The 19,676-nt window shown below is 44.8% G+C and overlaps 1 protein-coding gene across 6 annotated transcripts in view; it reads right to left on the reverse strand.

Annotated features, from left to right (window-relative positions):
- Positions 1-1,355: 1,355 nt before the first annotated feature.
- The window catches only part of PLAC1 (placenta enriched 1), a 40,515-nt gene continuing 22,194 nt past the window's right edge, over positions 1,356-19,676 (reverse strand). For all 6 annotated transcript variants that reach the window (XM_057538503.1, XM_057538502.1, XM_057538501.1 and 3 more), the window contains one exon: positions 1,356-2,370. In XM_057538503.1, the coding sequence (XP_057394486.1) occupies positions 1,674-2,312 (639 nt within the window). In that variant the 5' untranslated portion in view covers positions 2,313-2,370 and the 3' untranslated portion in view covers positions 1,356-1,673. The remainder of the gene's footprint in view (positions 2,371-19,676) is intronic.

Here is a 19,676-nt window from a genome sequence, read left to right on the forward strand (position 1 = left end):
GCCCCTCCCCCCAATTTCTATGTTGAAATCCTAACCGCCCAATGTGGTAGTATTAGGAGGTGTGGCCCTTGGGAGGTGATTAGGTCATGAAGGTGGAGCCCTCATGAATGGGATCAGTGCCCTTATAAAAGAGGCCCCAGAGACCTCTTTTGCTTTCTATCCATCATGTGAGGACACATGTAGTCTACAACCTGGAAGAGGGCCCTCACCATAACCTGACCATACTGGCTCCCTGATCTCGAATTTCTAGCTCCCAGAATCATGAGAAATAAATTTCTGTTGTTTATAAGCCACCTAGTCTCTGGTACTTTGTTATAGCAGCCCAAACAGACTAAGACAATGACTAAATTACTAATGTCTACTGTAATCTTTTGTGTATATTATCATGTACATTGTGCTAACATTGTCTGCTTCTTAATAAATGTGTGACCTTGGGCAAGTTTCTTAATCATTCTGTGACTCAGTTTCCTTATTTGTAAAATGGATATAGTAAGAGTATTTCTCTCAGGGCTGTAGTGAGGATTCAATGAGATGCTTCTACTATTTGGAATGGTCTCCCTCAGATCACCCCAGGGCTGGCTCCTTTTTCACATTCAAGATGCAGTTCAAATGGCAAATTCTCAGCAGCTTTCCCTGACCACTCTGACTCCTTCTCCAATTTCTCTCATATCGCTTTGTTTTAAGTTCGTCATGGTATTCGTCACTGTCTGATTTTCTCTTTGTGTACTTATTTATTTGTTTACTAGCTGTGTGACCTTGATTTCTCTGAGCCTCAGTTTCTATTCACTGCCATATCCTCAGTACCTAGAATATAGTAGCGCCCAGTGAATATTTGTTGAATGAACTGACTTACCTTCCCTTTCCGAGTCTTTGAGAACAGTAATGGATAGCTAGACTTGGGTGAAAATTTTCTGATCACATAAGTCGGGGGACAAAACTCTTTTCAGAGTGCTATCAGTCTGTGGCTAAGTATAAGATCTAGCCCCTGGCCTCAGGAGCTTACCATCTAGTTGGTGGGATGTGAGTTGAGTGATTCCTAGAACCACTGGTGGATTATAAATCACTAGCGCAAATTCTGCCTTCCGTGGACAGAAAGTGATACAGAAAAGTGATGCATCAAACTAAGAAGTTATGTGGCTAAGTGCTAAGTTGAGTGGTGTAGAGTCTCAGGGATATGGGTAGACAGACGGAGGGATTCAGCTGGGGGACCTTAAAGGAGAGAGAAGTCATCCTAAAGAAGGGACCAGACACTAATGTTTGTAAAGCACTTAGAAGAGTGTCTGGCCCATAGTAAAAGCTATGTGTGTGTTTATGAAATAAAAACGCCCAACTGATATTTTTATGCCATCAGGATTTTATTTTTTCTCTTAATAAAGATACAGGACTTCCCTGGCAGTCCAGTGGTTAAGACTTCAAGCTTCCACTGCAGGGGGCGCGGGTTCGATCCCTGGTCAGGGAGCTAAGATCCCACATGCTGGGTGGCATGGCCAAAAATGGGGGAAAAAAAAAAAGATACAAAAATAGAAAAAAACTTTGTTCATGAAATTACCACGGGCTGCTCTTTCTCAAAAGCACGCATAAGAGGGCCACAAGAGCACTTATTTGTCTCATATTAGTAAATATTATATACCAATTTTAGAAAGAGCATCAACTGGAGACCCCAAACCTAGGGATCACATGGACGCAATCTGATCATCCAGGCGAAGAGACCAGTTCTCAGGAGTATTAACAAAGGAAGAAAACTGCACGGGATGGGCCTCCTGAGCCTCTGCTTGGTGATGTGGGCCCCGGGTCTGCCCTTCTTCGTTGAGGACACAAGGCGGACAGTCACAGTTGGGCCTTCGGCTGGACTGTGACGAGGTGAACACGTCGTAGCACGTCTCACCATCCCGGGTTGTGATGGCTCCTTCGCTGGCTGGTTTCCTGGCGCAGGGCATCGTGAGCCACGGGGAACGTTGCGGGGCAGCGCAGGACACTGGGATCACGTACTTAGACGACGTATGCTTGGAAGCATAGTGCAGCTCGGTGTTGTAGAGAACCATGTCCTGAGAGACAGCCTTGGCCCTGATGCCACATTCCGTCACACGGTAGGTGAACTGGTAGGCATGGGGCTGAACATGGTTGGCAGGGCAACCCAGTCCCAAGTGCAACTCATGAAAGTGCACATATACGTCGTTGTTCAACATGAAGGGGTGTACGGTGACTATGAACCAGTCTATGGAGCACAGAACAGTCATCGGATTTTGTCCGGAACAGGCCGAAAACACAGAGGTGAGGAAGACTAGCCCTCCTATCAACTTGAAAACTTTCATCCCGGTAGCGGACCAGGTAATGACTCTCAGGAAACAGGAAGCTGTCTGGTGAGGAGTTCTAGAGCACAAAGAAACACAAAAGGAAAATCGTCTTATTTCCTTTTGAAAGTTCAAACACGATCATTTTTTAAAAACAAAAGACCATTCCTAAAGCATTAAAAAAAAAAAAAGAAGCTAAGAGAGTAGAACTTAAATGTTCTCACTAAAAAGAAAAAAGGTAAACATGAGAAGTGAGGGATGTGTTAATTAACTTGATGGGGGAAATTTTTTCACAATGTAAACGTATGTCAAATCAGCACGCTGTATACTTTAAATCCCTTCCAATTTTACTTGTCAATTATACCTCAATAAAACTGAAGAAAAAAAAAGAATAAAAAGCAAAGGAAAAGATCCCTGTGAGAGAGAACTGAATTTTGATGTCATTGTTGGAATTCACGTGTTTCCAGATGACTACAATGGCTTCTTTAAGTGACTTTACCATATTGTTTTGGTATAAAACACAAATCCCTCACATACAGAATGAGAGTCTACGCCGATCAGGAGTAGCATTCCTTTGTGTGCAACCCCAGCCAAAAAGAAAACAAAACAGTTTTCATGCCAAACATTAAATAAGGTGACAGGAGATAACAGTTTAATTCAAGCTGACAGCACTTTCCTCCTGAAGGCCCCAGTGTCCTCCCATAGACCATACTAATGAACTCTTCTCTATTGCCTTCTTTTTTTGGTTAGCAACAGATTTAATTAAATGAAAACCTAACAAGAAATTGTGGTTTATTCCCGACATCCAAATATTGAAATTTTGCCAACTGGCTCACTTAAAATGATCAAATGAATGCTTCATAAATGCCAGCGGTAGCATCATAAGCCATTATGACCAACAGCCATTACGACCTTGCAAAATAGCGAAATTGCAGAGTGACAGGCAGAGCAGTATGAGAAGAAAAGAGTCATGCTAAGAACAAGTGTCTAAAGCAGTTTCAGAAGGGGTACGCACAAAGGAAGAAGGAACAGGGATATCATCAACTATTGTTCTCAGTTTTCATTTTAAAAGTGAAAATGAAATAAATCAAATAGAAAAGTGCCTAAAAATTCAAAGGAAATGTCTATGCAGGGTTTTACTCTTGTTCCCTGCTGAATTAAGTAATCCTTGCATAAATGAATTCATTCTTTGACTAATATTTATTGAGCATCTACTATGTGCCCAGCACTGTGCTAAATAAAAAGCATCCCAAGACAGTTCTTTCCTCCCCTCTTCCTCAGTTGCAAAAATGTAGCTCTTTCTCTTCCTTTGATACTGATGAATTTGCTGCATTCTTTAATGGAAACCATGGCGGAGGAGCCCACTAGCCAGGTGCAGTGGCCTGGATGAAGTGCTTTGTTTTCACATCAGCCCTTGATCTGGTTGGTACCCCTGTCTCTCCCTCTCTCCTTACTGACTCCTCATTCTCTTGGGGATGGTGAGGTGTAAAGAGAAGCCTAAGAGGTCTACTCGGCTCCTTCCTTGCCTCTTTGTTCTGAAACGGCTCTCTTAGGACTGCTTTTTTGTTTTTCACGAAGCAAAAAAAAACAAAAACAAAAACAAAAAACATAACAGAAAAACAGCAGCAGCAGCAACAAACCGAAAAACCCAGCCCTCTTACCCCTCCAAAAAACCAAACAAACAAAATACGATGATGACGACAACAACAACAAAAACTGAGTTAATTCGGATGCCAGCTGGTCTTGGATAATGACTCAACAGTTAAATAAACAAACCACTTGCTCTGGAATGATGCATATTTGCTGAGGTTCCTTCTGGAAGCTGAGATCATCACTCCATCACTGCTGCACTACTGCCTTGGTCTCAGGAAGACCACCCTGCCCTGAGCTTGCTTTAGGAGTGCCTTTCTCTCCCTCTCTCTCCCTCTTTCCTCCTTCCTTCACATGACCTCACAGCCTGGACCTACTTGCCCTGAACAAAAACCTCCCCTTTAGGTAGTTCCTGGAATAGGTCAGGGAAACAATCCTTCCACTCCGACTTTGTTGTTCAAACCCCAGAACTGACACCAAGTTTAAGGGTGTGCTCCTGTGCAGGGAGTTAGCCATCTACTTCCTCTGCATCCCTCGGGCATCTTTCCTATTGTCCCTCCTCCTCCTTCTCATGGTTAATCCAAAGAGAATTATAAAAAGCCCAAATTCTCTGAGAAACATTACAGTTGTCACCCAACGAATCATTTTAGACTACCTCACTCCCACCCCCAAAGCCACTTTTTGAATTACACTGCACTGAATCAGTCTTGAAGGAAGGGCTTTAGTAACATCACTGAGTTTGGGGGTTTATTTAGCACAAATCTCCAAACTCAGACAGTACAGAATCGGTTTCCTCTGATTTTCTTGTAGTCAGGGAGAGATTGCCACAAGATTGGAGCAATAATTGTGTATGACAACATACCTTTGAGCTCAGATAAAACTGAAAAATGAAGTCAGTGGGACCCATGTTTAAGACTGCATCTCTAAGGTGAGAGGGAGGAGTTGGGAGATCAGGGGAGAGCAGAATGCACTTGCTAACGAGCTTGCTAACTCCTAGCTCAACGCCACTCTTGGGGAGTTGCTCCCTTTTGCTGAGCACAGGTCGTCAGAACTGGGCAGCCTCCCTTCCCCGCTGCCTGGCAATTCCCAGGGAAAGGTAGAGGGTGTGTGTGGGTGTGTGTGTGTGGGTGTGTGTTGAGGGATGGTTATAAGTCATTCACAACACAGTGTAAATTCATCAAATCAGCTGGCTTTTCTAACATCCAGCTGAGATGTGTTGGCAGAATAGGACCTTGGACTTGGATGGGGAGGGAGAGGGTTGGCTCTGAGAAAGAGGGCTGAGGGGCTAGAGATGGGAAGGGGGCGCCAGAAGAGAGGGTTGTGCAGTTTGCGCCAAACTGGAGGTATTTTTAGCCATAGTTGGGGCTGAGCCCAGCATCCTGGGAGCTGAGGGAGTTGAGGACCGGGGAAGAAATAACTGCAGAGAAGGGAGCGCTCACCCTGGGACTACTGTCGGGCTTCCCAGAGGCAGCTGGGCTGTTAGAAAGCAGGTCTCAGGGTTTGCATTACCATAGCCCCATTTTGGCTTGATTGCAAATTATCCTTGCGAAGCTCATAACTTCGATGCCTTTGTATAGCCAAGCAGGGCTCAGCTCTTGGTACCTACAGTCCTGAACTGAGCTATAGGGAAGCCGGCGAAACCAGAGCTGCTAATGACACCTGGATGCAAAACGTTTGCTTTCCTTGCAGCTACAGAGTACAGTAGCTTTCTGTTTTTCTAAATGTGGTTTATGCATATACATTTTCCATTAGTTTTTTAAAAAGTTTTCCTCCTTCCCCTTAAAAAAAAAATTCCCTAATAAGCCTAATTCTTAATACATCCTTTACGTTTAAAAAATAAACATGAAACGTTTCATTCTGGGAATATGAACTCTATTTCTTAATGTCTTACAAGAAAGAGATTGAATATTGGTCTAAACACAGAGCATTTTTAATCTCAGGAAAAAAAAAGATACTTTTTAAGAGAGAAGTAAATTAGTTTTGTGATGTTGGTGAGTGAATTGAGACGCGTAACACAAATCTCCTTGAAAGCAGACAGATTGTTGCCTCCTCATCTCCTCTGATGTCGTTAGAGACACATACGAACTCTGCGTGGGGAATGGGGAGGGGATTAGCTAAACATTTCCACATCTGGTTTGAGAACAGTTTGGAAAAAGAATTCACTCTATAGGCTCCTGGAAGCTTTTGGGGTCGACAGTTATTTATTTTTAAAATTCAGTATACTCATGACAGCATAGCTATCATTTGTATATTGTTTTCCCAGAATCTTGTTGTCAAAACAAAAGGAAACAGAGGGGAAAAGGAAACTCCAAAGCAGTACGCAATTATCTCAGGGAAATATAACTGTCAGGGCATTGATTTGCAGCAAAGTTTGTTCACTCTCTTGCAGCTGATTTGAAGAAAAATGAATCTGAGTTGGAATAAAGATTCCTTTACAAAATAAGAACAGAAGAAAGAATCCTAACACTCTGTGGACCCTTTAGTTTAGAAATTCAAATAGTCACATGTTGACTTTGCCCAGCCAACTATCTCAAGGTTTGGGAGCCTTTTAAAATCGAGGCCCAGTTTTAAAGAATTAGTTGGTTTGCTGCTCTCAAAGAAAGTGAGGATTGTGATTATACTAATGATGTCGAAGGGACATTAAAGTGAGTTAGAAAATTAAATTACTGCTTTTGTAGAATTTACGTTCATTCTAAAGAAATCTGGGCCCGGTTTCGTTTTCCAACATAGTGAAACACGGTATTAAAGTAACCACACGTTATTCATCGTTTGGCGAGGAAGAAGAATTATGAACTGCTAATGCTTAACAAAGTCCATTCTCTCAACTGAGGAAAACACCTTGACTCAACCCTAGGAAAGATTTCATTCAAATTAAACTAAAAAGTAATCATTCAAAGTGTTTTTTTCTGTTTTTTTTCCTGCTTTTCAGTAGAAAAATTGTAGGAAAAAACTGCAGAAAAATTGGGAGATATAGAAAAGAAAAAAGAAGAAAACATTCTTCGATCTCAGAATAATCACTGTTAAATTTTTGGTTTATATACTTTTAGTTTTGTGGGGGAGGGGAAAAAGTCTATATACATATATATGATCCAAAGTCATTTCAGGAAAAAAAAAAAGGGTAAGGCTTTTTGAAAGCTGTTTTTAATTTTTGACATTGAATTTGAAAGCAATCAAAGCATTATTTTTGTTTGGGCCATCTGGTTTTGTTCTTATAATCTGTTAAGCTATCAAGCATAGTTTAAATGTCATGGTTCATCTCCTGCACAAATAAAGGTTGCGAAATAAATAAGAATCTAAGCTCCTTGTAAGAGAGAGAAGTTTTTGCTGGGTCATTAATTTGGTTACTAAAAGGTGAAGAGTCTGATGTGAAATCAAACCATAATCAGGCTACGCAACAAGGGTAAACCATACCCTGACTGAACATAAGTATTTCCAAATAAATACAGAAAGCTGTACTTTAGTGGAAATGGCAAATATCAGGTCATGGGAACTCCTTCCCTTTCGTGCAGAGAAGCTGAATTAGTTTAATTTTTAAAGTTGAACGAAGGGATGTATTTCATAATTTCCATAAAATGTAAGGAAAATCCCCAATGTGTGCCCCTAATCCAGTTTATGTTTTTTTTTTTTTTTTTTTTAAAGTAACTCTTTTTTTTTTTTTTTTAAAGGATTTTCTTATTTATTTATTTATTTATTTATTTATTTTTGGCTGTGTTGGGTCTTCGGTTCGAGCGAGGGCTTTCTCCAGTTGCGGCAAGCGGGGGCCACTCTTCATCGCGGTGCGGGGACCGCTCTTCATCGCGGTGCGCGGGCCTTTCTCTATCGCGGCCCCTCCCGTCACGGGGCACAGGCTCCAGACGCGCAGGCTCAGCAATTGTGGCTCACGGGCCCAGCTGCTCCGTGGCATGTGGGATCTTCCCAGACCAGGGCTCGAACCCGTGTCCCCTGCATTAGCAGGCAGATTCTCAACCACTGCGCCACCAGGGAAGCCCCAGTTTATGTTTTAATTTAATAATTTATTTGAGTTTGATTTTTCAGAAAACGACACCCTTTGCCACAAAGCCCCAGAGTCCCTCCTCATTTTAAAAGACAAGGTAAGTTTGTGTCTGTGCAGAGCTCGCAAATCTGCAGCAGCAGGGCCGCCTTTTTAACCCGTTAGTCGTCTCCAGAGGGCTGCCCAAACCAGAGAAAGGCCCCTTCGCCCGAGATGATTTCCGGGTGTTACCATCAGAAGGCAGAGGACTGAATCAGACACTCCTTCAAGGGCTTCACCACCTCTTTGACACACCTGTGTCAATAAATGAGGGCTCAAGACGGCTTTCGAAAATGGTCAGGCATATTCTTCTCTCCCTTTCAAAATTGGGATTTTGGGGTACAGGTTTTCTTAAAGTGAGGTGCATGTATACAGCCCCAGCTGAAGGATGGCTTAAGTCCAAATCAAGCCACAGTTGACTTTACAGCCTGTTTGGCTGATTTTTACCTGACTTGACCAATCTGTGGCTCTCCCAAGCCCAAAGCTACCTTGTGTATGCCCCACCCAGAATGTGGCCACTTGGTGCGTGGGTGTACACCCTGAGTGAGGCCATTCACCATATCTTGGCTCCTGAGGGGGAGAAAAGGTTTAGAAAAGGTTCCTTTGATAGGAAGGCTGTTGGTCGTTGTTAGGGAACTTACAATTTGGGAGGCTTGCCTGCATATTGCAATAGGTAAAGAGGCATTGTTCTGAGGCCAGGACATTGTGGGAAGAGCAAATCGTTCTCTCTCTCTCTTTCTCTCTCTCTCTCTCTCTCTCTCTCTCTCTCACACACACACACACACACAGATGGACAGATGGACGAGTAGATAGACACACACACTAAGAAGAAAGGAAAGCCCAAATCTATTTCCTGCTGTTGCCCTGATCCTTACTATTTTTCCCCATCCCTTAATCCTTGGACTGTAAATTCCTCAGGGAGCTGAGTCTTGATCTACCATAGTGTCTGGTACATGGTAAGTACTCAGTAAATATTTATTGAATAAAAGAATGAAGGAACCACTAGAAATTGCCACCTTCCACTGTTCTTGTCCAGTCCCTAAGGGCCTGAGTCTAGTTACTGGCTAAATCTCTCCTCCACTCCTTCCCCAAACTCCCAGTTGAAGGCCTGCGGTAGCAGTGAAAATTTTCTTGGTAGAAAGTGTAGGGCCCCTGTCAAGAGTCCTGCCCACTTACCCACCTGCCTGCCTACTGACCTCACTGATGCCAAGGGCTGTATGTCGGCCCAGCCCAATGGTACCCACTGCCCTCTCAATTAGCTCCTAGCCAGTCACTCCAAATGGAGCCAGCCCTCCTTGCGCTAACTCCCCAACCCTGGTCACTATCCTCCTTCCTTCTATCAAGCAACCAAGCACAACCAGTGTCAGCACACCTGGATTTAGCGGTAGATTCACAGGCTACCCCAACTCTGATGGTCTCAGGTAACTGAACGAAGTCAACCTCTAGACAGCAGACAAGGTGCCACTCTCCTCTGGTCTGACTTTACATGGGAGGAGAGAAGAAATTCTTGAGCCCACGCGGCCCAAGTCCAGGCAACTGAGAGACACAGCATCATGAGAACCGGAAGTCTCAGGTCCACAAGGTACTGAAGAGTCATGGGTGCCTAGAAGGGGCTTGCTGGAATCACTGGCTTGACTGAGGCAAATGGATACAGCCCCCTGAAGTCGCCCTGGATTCCCTTAGCTACAAGGAGGAACCAGACCGCGGGCTGGATGTCTGTTCCTCCTCAGAGCACATCTACACGTCCACTACCAGTTCCAAGCACAGAGGCACAAATCAGAAAACGCCAGAGGTTCCTGGGAAATCGGAGGCAAGATGGGTTAAGTCTCCCCCAGTGCAAATTGACCCTTGGCTCACCCTGGGCCAGGCTTGCCCAATCCACTCTGCCAACTCCAGACTGAGAGAGATCCAGGCCAACTTCAGGTTTTGTTTCAGCATCCCCCAGCCTGAGTGCTCCCCAAAATGCTTCGAAGTTGACCCCATCTCCACGTATGCTATTGTATTTCACTGGCAGATATCACTCTCCATTTCTGCCATCTGTACCTTTTATATAACAGAAGTTTGACTTTGGGTGTGATAGGTCCTTATCTTAGCAATATCAAAATACTTGGGGCAGAGCATTGGCTTGGTACCTTCTCCATGCAATTAGTATTTTGTTAAAATAGATACATAATAGGTTGAACATGAGTTCATCATCTGCCTATTATAATGTATATATGTTTAAAAGTAAATATATAGCATATAAATAATGTTAAAAATAAATATAAAAGGCTGACCTATTATTATATCTGATAATATATACATATGTGATATATAATACTATTAAAATATATATTAACAACAAAAAGAGGAGGGCCTCTCCTCCCTGGCAATCTATCTTCCCCTTAACAAAGAATAAAGGACTCTTTTCTGAAATTGTATTCAAGGGTCGAGCCTCTAATCCAATATGACTGATGCCCTTACTAAAAGGAGAAATTTGGACACAGAGGGAAGACAATGTGAAGTCACAGGGAGAAGACAACCATGTGACTGGAGTGATGCATTTACAAGCCAAAGAACGCTAAGGATTTTCAGCAAACACCAGAAACTAGAAGAGGCAAAGAAGGATCCTCTCCTAGAGCCGTCAGAGAGAGAGCATGTCTCTGCTGACACTTTGATCTTGGACTTCTAGCTTCCAGAACTGTGAGAGAATACATTTCTGTTATTCTCAGAATAACCACCCAGTTTGTGGTCCTTTGTACAGCAGCCCTAGGAAACTAATAAATATGTTTTTCCAACAACTTGAACAGACACACATGCCTCCTTCCCGAGATAAGAGCTTGAAACGATGAATGTTCTGACTGTCTTGCTACAACATTAAATCCATTTGGGATTAGGAAGATGATGACTAACCAGGAATGGAGACAGGAAGTTAGAAAGAAAGAAGCCTGTCTAAAGGGGTGCTGGTGCTGGTACTGGACGCCTGCAGGAGAATGGAGTTAGGGAGGGAGATTATAACGTAACATTTGGAAGATTTTCCTAACTTTAAAAGTTGTCCAAAAATGAACGGAGAAGTCCGGTGTAGAACTAAGCGTCTTGGGTTCTCTGCAGGCCTTCCGGTAGCGTCTGGGTGGTCACTTGTCAGGATGGCTGGAGAGGGAATTCCTGTCCTATGTGGGAGGCTACATTAGAGAGTCTTGAAGGCTCTGATTATCAGTGAATGCTGTGTGTGTGTTCCCATGCATGTGTTCATAATATATTATCACAATTCATAATGTGGTCATAATTGTGTATCATAACGTGGTCATAATGAGCGCATATATTATGAACACAGGCAGGAGAGAACACACACACACACGCACACACACCCCATGCAGCTATGTATATAGGTCTTCCTGACATATACGAGACAACACAATACTGCCTCACAGGGACCTGAGCCCTAAGCCAGGTTTTTGTTGTGATTGGCGCTTACTGATATTCATGGCAATGACAAGGGCAAGGTGCCAGGGGAGAAGGGGGGGTGAGTCACAATATAGACATAAATACTCAGAATGGGGCTTACCGTACAGCTGTAAGTGATGGGGGGCTGGCACGGCCTTTCCAAGCAGCATGATCTCTGAAAGCCCCGCACTAGGGATCCTCTTTACGAACTTCCTGCACTGAATGCAAAGGCTGGGGCTCTGCTCCTGGGAACTAGCACCACAGCTATAGGGCAAGTGCTCAAAAGTGTAAATATTCTCTATTTAACCTAGAAAGGGCTGGTAGGAACAACTTTTCTTCTCTGTTTATGCTTCTTTGCCACGTTCTAAGCAATTGCAGAATCCCAGGATTTTTGAAAGTTTGTTTCAACATATATGAGTCACGTATGGCAATAAATCTCAAATTTTTTCTTTAATTTGGATATCTATTCTTTGTATAGAGACACCCCTCCCATAGAGTGTGTTCTCTCCTGTTATCTCCCTTGATCCTTTCAGCAATCCTGTAAGGTCCTCAAAGACAGACATCACATGTTAAAGCTGTGGAAATGGGGGCCCAGAAGGGTGGAGAGACTTTGGGCCTCAGGCCTTCCCAGCAGTCTGCCTGGCTTCTCTTCCCCCTTTACACCAGATACAAAATTGTAAGATATTATGGTGAGCAAATCATTGTGGAAAGGAAGGGAAAGCCCTGAAGTGGTTTGACCTATGGACTACTGCTCCAAGATACATGGTGAAGTCTGCGTTAGTGCTGGCGGCCAGGTTATTTAGGAGAGGGGGCAGAATTGACTCTCAAACTCAGCCAAGGGAGCTGAGCAAACCAAAAGTACAGAGGGGCTCTGGGAGCAGCTTCCCACAGCTGCAAAAAGCCGAGAGTAGCTCTAAGGTGGCAAATGGCAGTGAGGGGCAGGGACGGAACCTTCCAGAATGGCCCAAGATTTGAAAAAGACAAGAGGAAGGACGGAGTATTCATGGGCTGGAGAGGGCAGACCCAGTTAGACAGCAGCTGAGCGTGTCATTTGTGCTTCCCCTGTCACTTTTTAAAGTTTTCTTTCTACTCCTAAGTTATGGGAACCAAGACAGAAACCGACTCCACCCATTAGACAAGGCTGCCCATCAGAGGCAGCTGCCTGGTGTAGAAACTGAAATTCCTCTTAAGAAGGAAGGAAGGAAACAAACATTTATTGAGACGTTGGGCTAAGCGGCTTTACTTGCAGCATCTCACTGAATCCTCACAGCGACCCTGTGTGGGAGGTACTCGTAGTAATAGCCACATTTTACAGAAGAAGAAATTGAGTATCAGATAGGTTAGGAAACTCACTGAAGACACAAAGCTAGTAAGCAGCAAAGATAGGATTGGAAGCATCTGCCGTGCTCATGGAGCTTCCATAGTTTTCTTTCTAGTATCTGCCAACGCTAGGGAAGTAACACAGGGAAGGTGTTTAACAAAGAGGACATTAAAAAAAGAGGCACAGATTGTTTCTGGGGATCAGAGTCTAGGACGATGGGAAGGTAAGGAAATTAATAGCTTTTTAAGCAGGAAGAATGGAGAAAAAAAGGCAATAAGTGAGAGACAGAAATTCAGATGCACTCAGAGAAGATAATTCTAGATCACTCATCACTCCTTGTATCTTAGACTTCTTAAGAGCAAGCAGTCATTCCTGATTTCGATGGAATACGTTTATTCCATGAGCTGCAGGCTGACCCAGAGCATAGTGCACCTCAGGACATGCTGTGTACTCAGGCCTTCCCCATCTGTTTTGACAAGGGAAGTGTGTATGGTTTCTGTACAAAGCCACCAAATATGGCAACCTCAAACTATGAAGAATGGCCTGCAAGCTCACCCATAAAATCTCTATGACTGGAAAAAAGGGACCACATATTCTCAAAATGTTACATTTGTTACAGAAGTGGAGAATCACATGTTCCTAATTCCACCCCAAGGACAGAGATTGTGTCTCTTTCTGATTTCATCATGTCTTTAAAAGGAATGCTGGGCTTCTTTTACCAGGCCTGGATGTTTGTGAAGCTCCACGCAGGGCTTGGATGGGAGGGGGGAGGGAGCAGACATCCGAAAAGGACTTCACACTAGTTCCATGTTCTAAACAACTATTGCTGGGCCGCCCCGGTGCCCTGACAAAGTTGGGTTTTCACAAACATTTCAGTACTCACTTTAAAAGAAGCCCACGTGGTGAGTATAAAGAAATCAGCGGGGCTGGGGTGCCCTTGGTTCCTGGTCAAAGCCACTAGCTCGGGATGCTGGAGAAAGGAACTGAGCTGGTTTCCCCCAATAATACCATCTGGCATGCCCTCAGACCCCTCATGAAGAATCTTATAGTGTTTGAGCCATGCACTGGCTCATAATAAGAGTTGAACAACTGTGGCCCTCACCTGTTAGAAATCAAGACTGGGTTATGAAATCCAGCAGGGCTGACCCATCAGAAGGGCCTGACCATTTTGTGTGGAAGGCGAACCTCTCCTAAACCCGGGGATTAGCGTGTTCACATTGGGACAGTCACTGAAGCAGGTGCTCATTCTCCGGGGGGTTCAGAGTCATTTTTTCTGACTGCCTAGAGGTAGAGGCTGAAATAGAATAAGTCCTCAAAGGGCATGACCTCGTACAGGGGACTGGGAGATAAGGGAGACAATCCTTGTTCTTTGCTTCCTTGGAAAATGGAAAGAGAAACTCTCGGCCCAAAATGGCAGCTGCCCTGGCGTTTGTGCTACAGAACGAGGGGGAAGGAGCTGATTAAAGAAATATGAAGGATTGTCCTTCTCAAGGGATATGGTCATTTGGGACACATCCCTCACTAGGAATGTATGTTTAAATTCTGAGTCTCTAATTAAGCAACACTTTCAAAAGGGCCACCTTATCATTGTTTATAAAATAAACTGATTTTCAGGAAGGAGGATTTTTCCCTTCCTTTGAGAGATCTTGCTGGTGGGAGATTGTCAACCTGGGAGGCATTTTTTTTCAAAAAAATCAAGTTTTAAGTAGCATTTGTTATTTCTAAATACAAGAATTTATGGTTTTACTTTGTCTTCTTAAGATTCCACAAGCCTATAAAGGTGACTAGAAATTTGGTGCCAGTAATCTTCTGGTTATGACTCCCCCGATATGGACACGTCCTTGGGATTTCTAGGCTAATTGGATATTGGGGATAATAAGTGGTCTTGGGGAGGAGATTACGGAGGAGACAGTGACTTAGCTCATCTTACAGGACAGAAATGGGTGAGGTTTATATGGAGACACTTATGTGGACAGAAAAAGGGTGAGAAGAAAGTCTGAGGAAAGACTCTTCAAAATAAGACCATGGAGGGCTTAAGGCAGGATAGTCTAGTGGCTGAGTGGCTTTGATATGTCAGAGAGACCTGGAATAAAACTGTACTCTGTTTTTACGTGCTGCGTAACCCTGGGCATGTCGCTTTCTAAGCATTGCTTTCCTCATTTATAAAATAAGCAAAGTAACAACAACAACAATAATAATACTTCGTAGGGTTGTTGTGAGGATTAAATGAGACCATGAATGTAAAACTGCTTAGTATAGTTCCTGACATGTAAGTGCTCAGTAAATGGTAGCTATTATTAAAATCATTATTCTTTTTTTTTTTTTTTTTTGGCCGCACAGTGCAGGGATCTTAGTTCCCTGAGCAGGGATCGAACCGGCATCCACAGCAGTGAAAGCCCTGGGTCTTAACCACTGGACTGCCAGGGAATTCCCTAAAATCATGATTCTTGAATACAGAAACTCAAACTGTGCAGAAACTCAATTAAACAGGGCTCATAGCACCTTTTAGAAGCTCCTAATCTCTGTTCATACTGATGTCTAAACCACATTCTGAGTTTTTTAAATGCCTGGGCATTGGAGATAGACCTAAGCTTGAACTGGGGCTCTGTTGCTTCCTAGCTGGGTGACTCTGGGCAAGTCACTTCCCCCTCCTGGCCTCAGTTTCCTCATAAAAAAAAAACAGGGCCAGGTATAGTAACTACCTCTTGGGTTGGAGGGTTGAATGAGGTACGAGAAATGGCACAGAGCAAGTGCCCGATAAATGGGACCTATAGGCTAGGCTTGGGCAGACAGCCTGGCTGCGGGCTCCTTTCCCCTCCCACCTCCCTCCATCCCCACCTCCCTCCACCCCCTTGTGAGTCCCAACTAGACTCCCATCAATCTGCCACTCTCCCCGGGGGGTTGCCGGAAATTCCTGGCGCGGATGTCTCCTACAGGGATGAATTTTGGATATTCCTCCATCCACCCTGTTACCACTGAATTATGGGGAGAGAGAGAAGGAGAGAAGACCCATTGAGAGGGAGAGGAGAAAACAAGCGTCTTCTGTATACTCCTGCCCTGGCTAGCCCAGGCTTATGCCTGAAATAGGTGTTCGGTAAATACTGGAGGAATGTATGTACAAATGAATGAAAAAAGAGAGGCGGCGGGCAGGCATCCGGGAAGGCAGAGACAGAAATGAGAGTCGTGGCAAGCTTTTCCTGACGATGCACCCACAACAGTTCTCTATCATGGGGCCTCCCCAGGCCGGAGACCGTGGCCAGCCCCAATCCTCTCCTTCCTGGTGCACATGTTATGTGCAACACCTGTCACGCCCCCTCCAAGACACCCAGACAGAAGCTTGGGGGTGGATCGGGGCTCCCCACTTTGGGTTCAGAGCACCTGAATCTCTCAGCTGTGGGCAGAAAACAGCTTCATTCCAATGCTGGTCTCAGGAAGCTCCTCCAGGGATGTCCAGATAGAATCCCATCCATCATTTTGAGGTTCCCTTCTTGTCCTGAGGCTGAGCAGGTGGGGGGCCAGATGACAGATCCCCTAGCCACTTCCGATTCTCATTTCACACATGCAAGCAATATGACTACCAGGTTTTGCCGTGAGCGACGCGCAAATGAGTGAGGACACCTGTACACACAGGTGGATCAACGCGAGCGCGGAACATGAGTGCCGAACCGTGGAAGGCACTGAGGCGGAGGATTATGCTTTTTACAGGCAACTCCTTAAAACCTCCTGTGCCATGGTTTCTCAGTGCCTTTCATAAGCTCAACTTCTGTTCTGACATGTGTTTCAAATAAGGTTTCCCTCCATAAAAATACCACTTAAGGACACACATGCAGGAATGTGCATTTGGCTTTTCCTGGGTGTGAAATATTTTATTTGATGTGCTGATTTTCAAACTACATTGCTGGAAAATTAATATACACTTAATTGCCTGGGTGACAACCTCTCACCACAGAAGCAACAGTGGTTCAGATCCTGAATCCTTGATTCTTGACCTCTTGCTCCCTGTGAGTCCCAACCTCAATGTCACACCCAGTCTCCTATCGCCCACACATTCTGCCAATGACCCATAAAAACAGGCCCAACATCTCAAAAAAAAACAAAAAACAAAAAACAAAAAAACCCCGACACCAACTGGAAAAAGAGTGTGAAGATTCTACCCTACATGATGTGATTGAAAATTAAAAAAATGTTTTAAAGAGAACCATTAAGCCAGGCCTTTCTAACCCATGAAACTTTTGATTGGTTCCACATTCACATCATCTCTGGCTCAGTTTGGTTCTTGGGGCCTGACTCAGCAAGCTTTTGTATTATCTCATTCCAAACATGCTGAGGGTGAGGGGTATCACTAAGTTGCCCTTTTATCGTTAAAAAAAAAATATTGGTGAAAACCAGAACTGACTTCCAATGTGGGCAATTCCAGCGAATGGGGCAGCATATGAGCCCCAGGGAGTGTGTGGAGGGGACCCCGAGGTGGAGGTAATTTTGGCCTGATGGCAGCTGGCCGGGCAGCTGGGAGAGAGCAGCTGCAGGGGGGGACTGCTTCCACGGAGGGTAGATTTCAAGTTGGACTTCTGTGCAGAACTGTTCAAGTTGACCTGACTCTGGGTCAAATTCTATCCCTCGGTGTATGTTACTGGCTTATGCTTTGACATGAGATGCACGGCAGTGGGGAAGTGAGCCAGGGCCGTAACAAGGACCCTTGCCTACTTCCGGAGTCGCAGCGTTATTGGGGAGATTTCAGGACCCAAAGGTGGCAATTCTTATGTGACCTCTTTCCCCTCAACGCGATGTTTGGATGGAACTTAGTGTTGAGAATGTACCGTCAACAGGGCTCTCATTTAAAGTTTAAAATGTCCTTTCATAACTGTTGGAAAGGAGGTTTGTATACATAGAGAGTATCTAGGATTTGCCCATTTCTGTAAAAAAAAAAATCCTTCCTGACTGTAAATCCTGCACTCCGTAAATAATTTTTGGGTCCAAGAAGACCAACGACTCACATTTTCATACCCCACTGCCCGCCCTGCTTCTGGAGCCCACAGGAGGCGGGGAGGCATCTGCCAGGGAGGGGATGACAAATGGATGCGAACAGACGTATTTATTTGGTAAACAACTCATTATCTTCTAAATTTTAAAATTCACTGTAAGCAAATATAAGCGCAGGCTCCCTTTGAAAAAATGTACAGCGTTTCCCTTAAAGCGATTCGGTAACTGCAGGAAGGCGAGAGCGACGTTCCACCCAGGTGTGCAGGACGGCAGACCTGAGTTTGGGAACAAAGTCTCAGCTGTTCAACCTGAGGGGCCACGAAGCAAGCTTTGAGTTGGGCTGGAAAAGCAGAGTGGCAGGGCAAGGAGAGAGACACCAGCTGCCAGGCCCCTTCTTTCCAGTAGAATCCAAGGTCATCTGACCACTGGCTCTGTCTCCATTTCTCTCTCCTCCTCAGCACCCCTAACATTTACTCAGCGCTAATGATATGCCCGGCACCACACTTAGGGCTTTCTGAGCCTTCCCAAGTTTCCTTTCTCTCTCACTTCATTCATGTGCTACTTACGATGGCCTCTGCCTGGCACGCCAGCTTATTTAGGAGACCCGCTAGGTTTCAAGGTGGCAGGCGGGGTGGGGAAGGGGACAGACATTAGCATCAATGTGGTTGTCCTTCCCTTTCCCCTTCTTAACCTCCAGGCTAGAAAAAGAAGCAAGTTTCATGCAGAGTAAATCAACTGCCAACACATTTCTTGGTTTTATGAACTGGTACCGTTTTCCCCTGCTTAAAAAATGGGGTCAAGCCTAGAAAAAAGCCCAATGTATAAGGTTCTGGTACTTGTATCCTCAGAGAACTTTGAATAAGGTTCATATACAAAAAGTATGCTCCTGGGCTTCCCTGGTGGCGCAGTGGTTGAGAATCTGCCTGCCAATGCAGGGGACACGGGTTCGAGCCCTGGTCTGGGAAGATCCCACATGCCGCGGAGCAGCTGGGCCCGTGAGCCACAACTACTGAGCCTGAGCGTCTGGAGCCTGTGCTCCGCAACAAGAGAGGCCGCGACAGTGAGAGGCCTGCGCACCGCGATGAAGAGTGGCCCCCACTCGCCGCAACTGGAGAAAGCCCTCACACAGAAACGAAGACCCAACACAGCCAAAAATAAAAATAATAAATAAATAATAAATTTAAAAAATTAAAAAAAAAAAAAGTATGCTCCTAGGAAAGTGTTGTAAAATGCACTTGAGCAGATTTTCATGGATTATGATTGGATTAGCCATTCCCAGTTTGAGCTGTTTTGCTGAAAACGACTCTCATTGGAAAACTCGGTAATATTTGTATCTTGCCTGTTTTTTTCTATAGCTATCTCCCCTGTTCTGTGTGTACTGGAATTAGACCCTCTTTGCAGTGAAGACCGAGGTGATCTCAGGAGCCTGTGGGTGTTTGGTGATTGCCAGTTGCTGGTGGGTAAAGGACCACTCCTGAAACCAAACAAGAGCAGAGTGGACATGGGCCTGGGCCAGGTGTTGGGGGAGGCCATTGTGAGAAAATGGTCTGACTAGAGTATGATGGGCAAGGGGAGAATACTCAGGACGCAGAAAGCTCAGGTTGGAGGAAGGGAGGAGAAACTCGGGATGAATTCAATGAAGAGCAGTAGAAAGCAGAAGGGCACCTTGGGAAAAAGTTGACTTACTCGGGGGCCCAGGGAACCAAGATAATTCCAGCCCTGCAGGCGTGGGAACGAGGGAGGGTTGAGCAACCACTCTGGTGTCAAGTGGCCACGAGGAGCGCAGTATTCATTGTAACTTGGGAATTGCATGTGGAACTCAGCCAGCAAGGACCTTGTTTCCCCTAAGGGCCTGGGGGTTGGTGGGAGCCTGGGTGGCCTGGGGCTGGATCATGGTATATTGAGAAGAAAAGGCAAGCTTATGTGTTAAAGGCTAAACAGGTTGGACTTGTCCCTGAAATGTACTGACATGGAACATCTGCACCCCCTTCCAATTCCTCCCACTGGAAAAATCTGGCTTCCTTGCTGACTGGTGGGGAGG

Source organism: Balaenoptera acutorostrata, chromosome X (assembly GCF_949987535.1).
Source record: "Balaenoptera acutorostrata chromosome X, mBalAcu1.1, whole genome shotgun sequence".
Taxonomy (NCBI): domain Eukaryota; kingdom Metazoa; phylum Chordata; class Mammalia; order Artiodactyla; family Balaenopteridae; genus Balaenoptera; species Balaenoptera acutorostrata.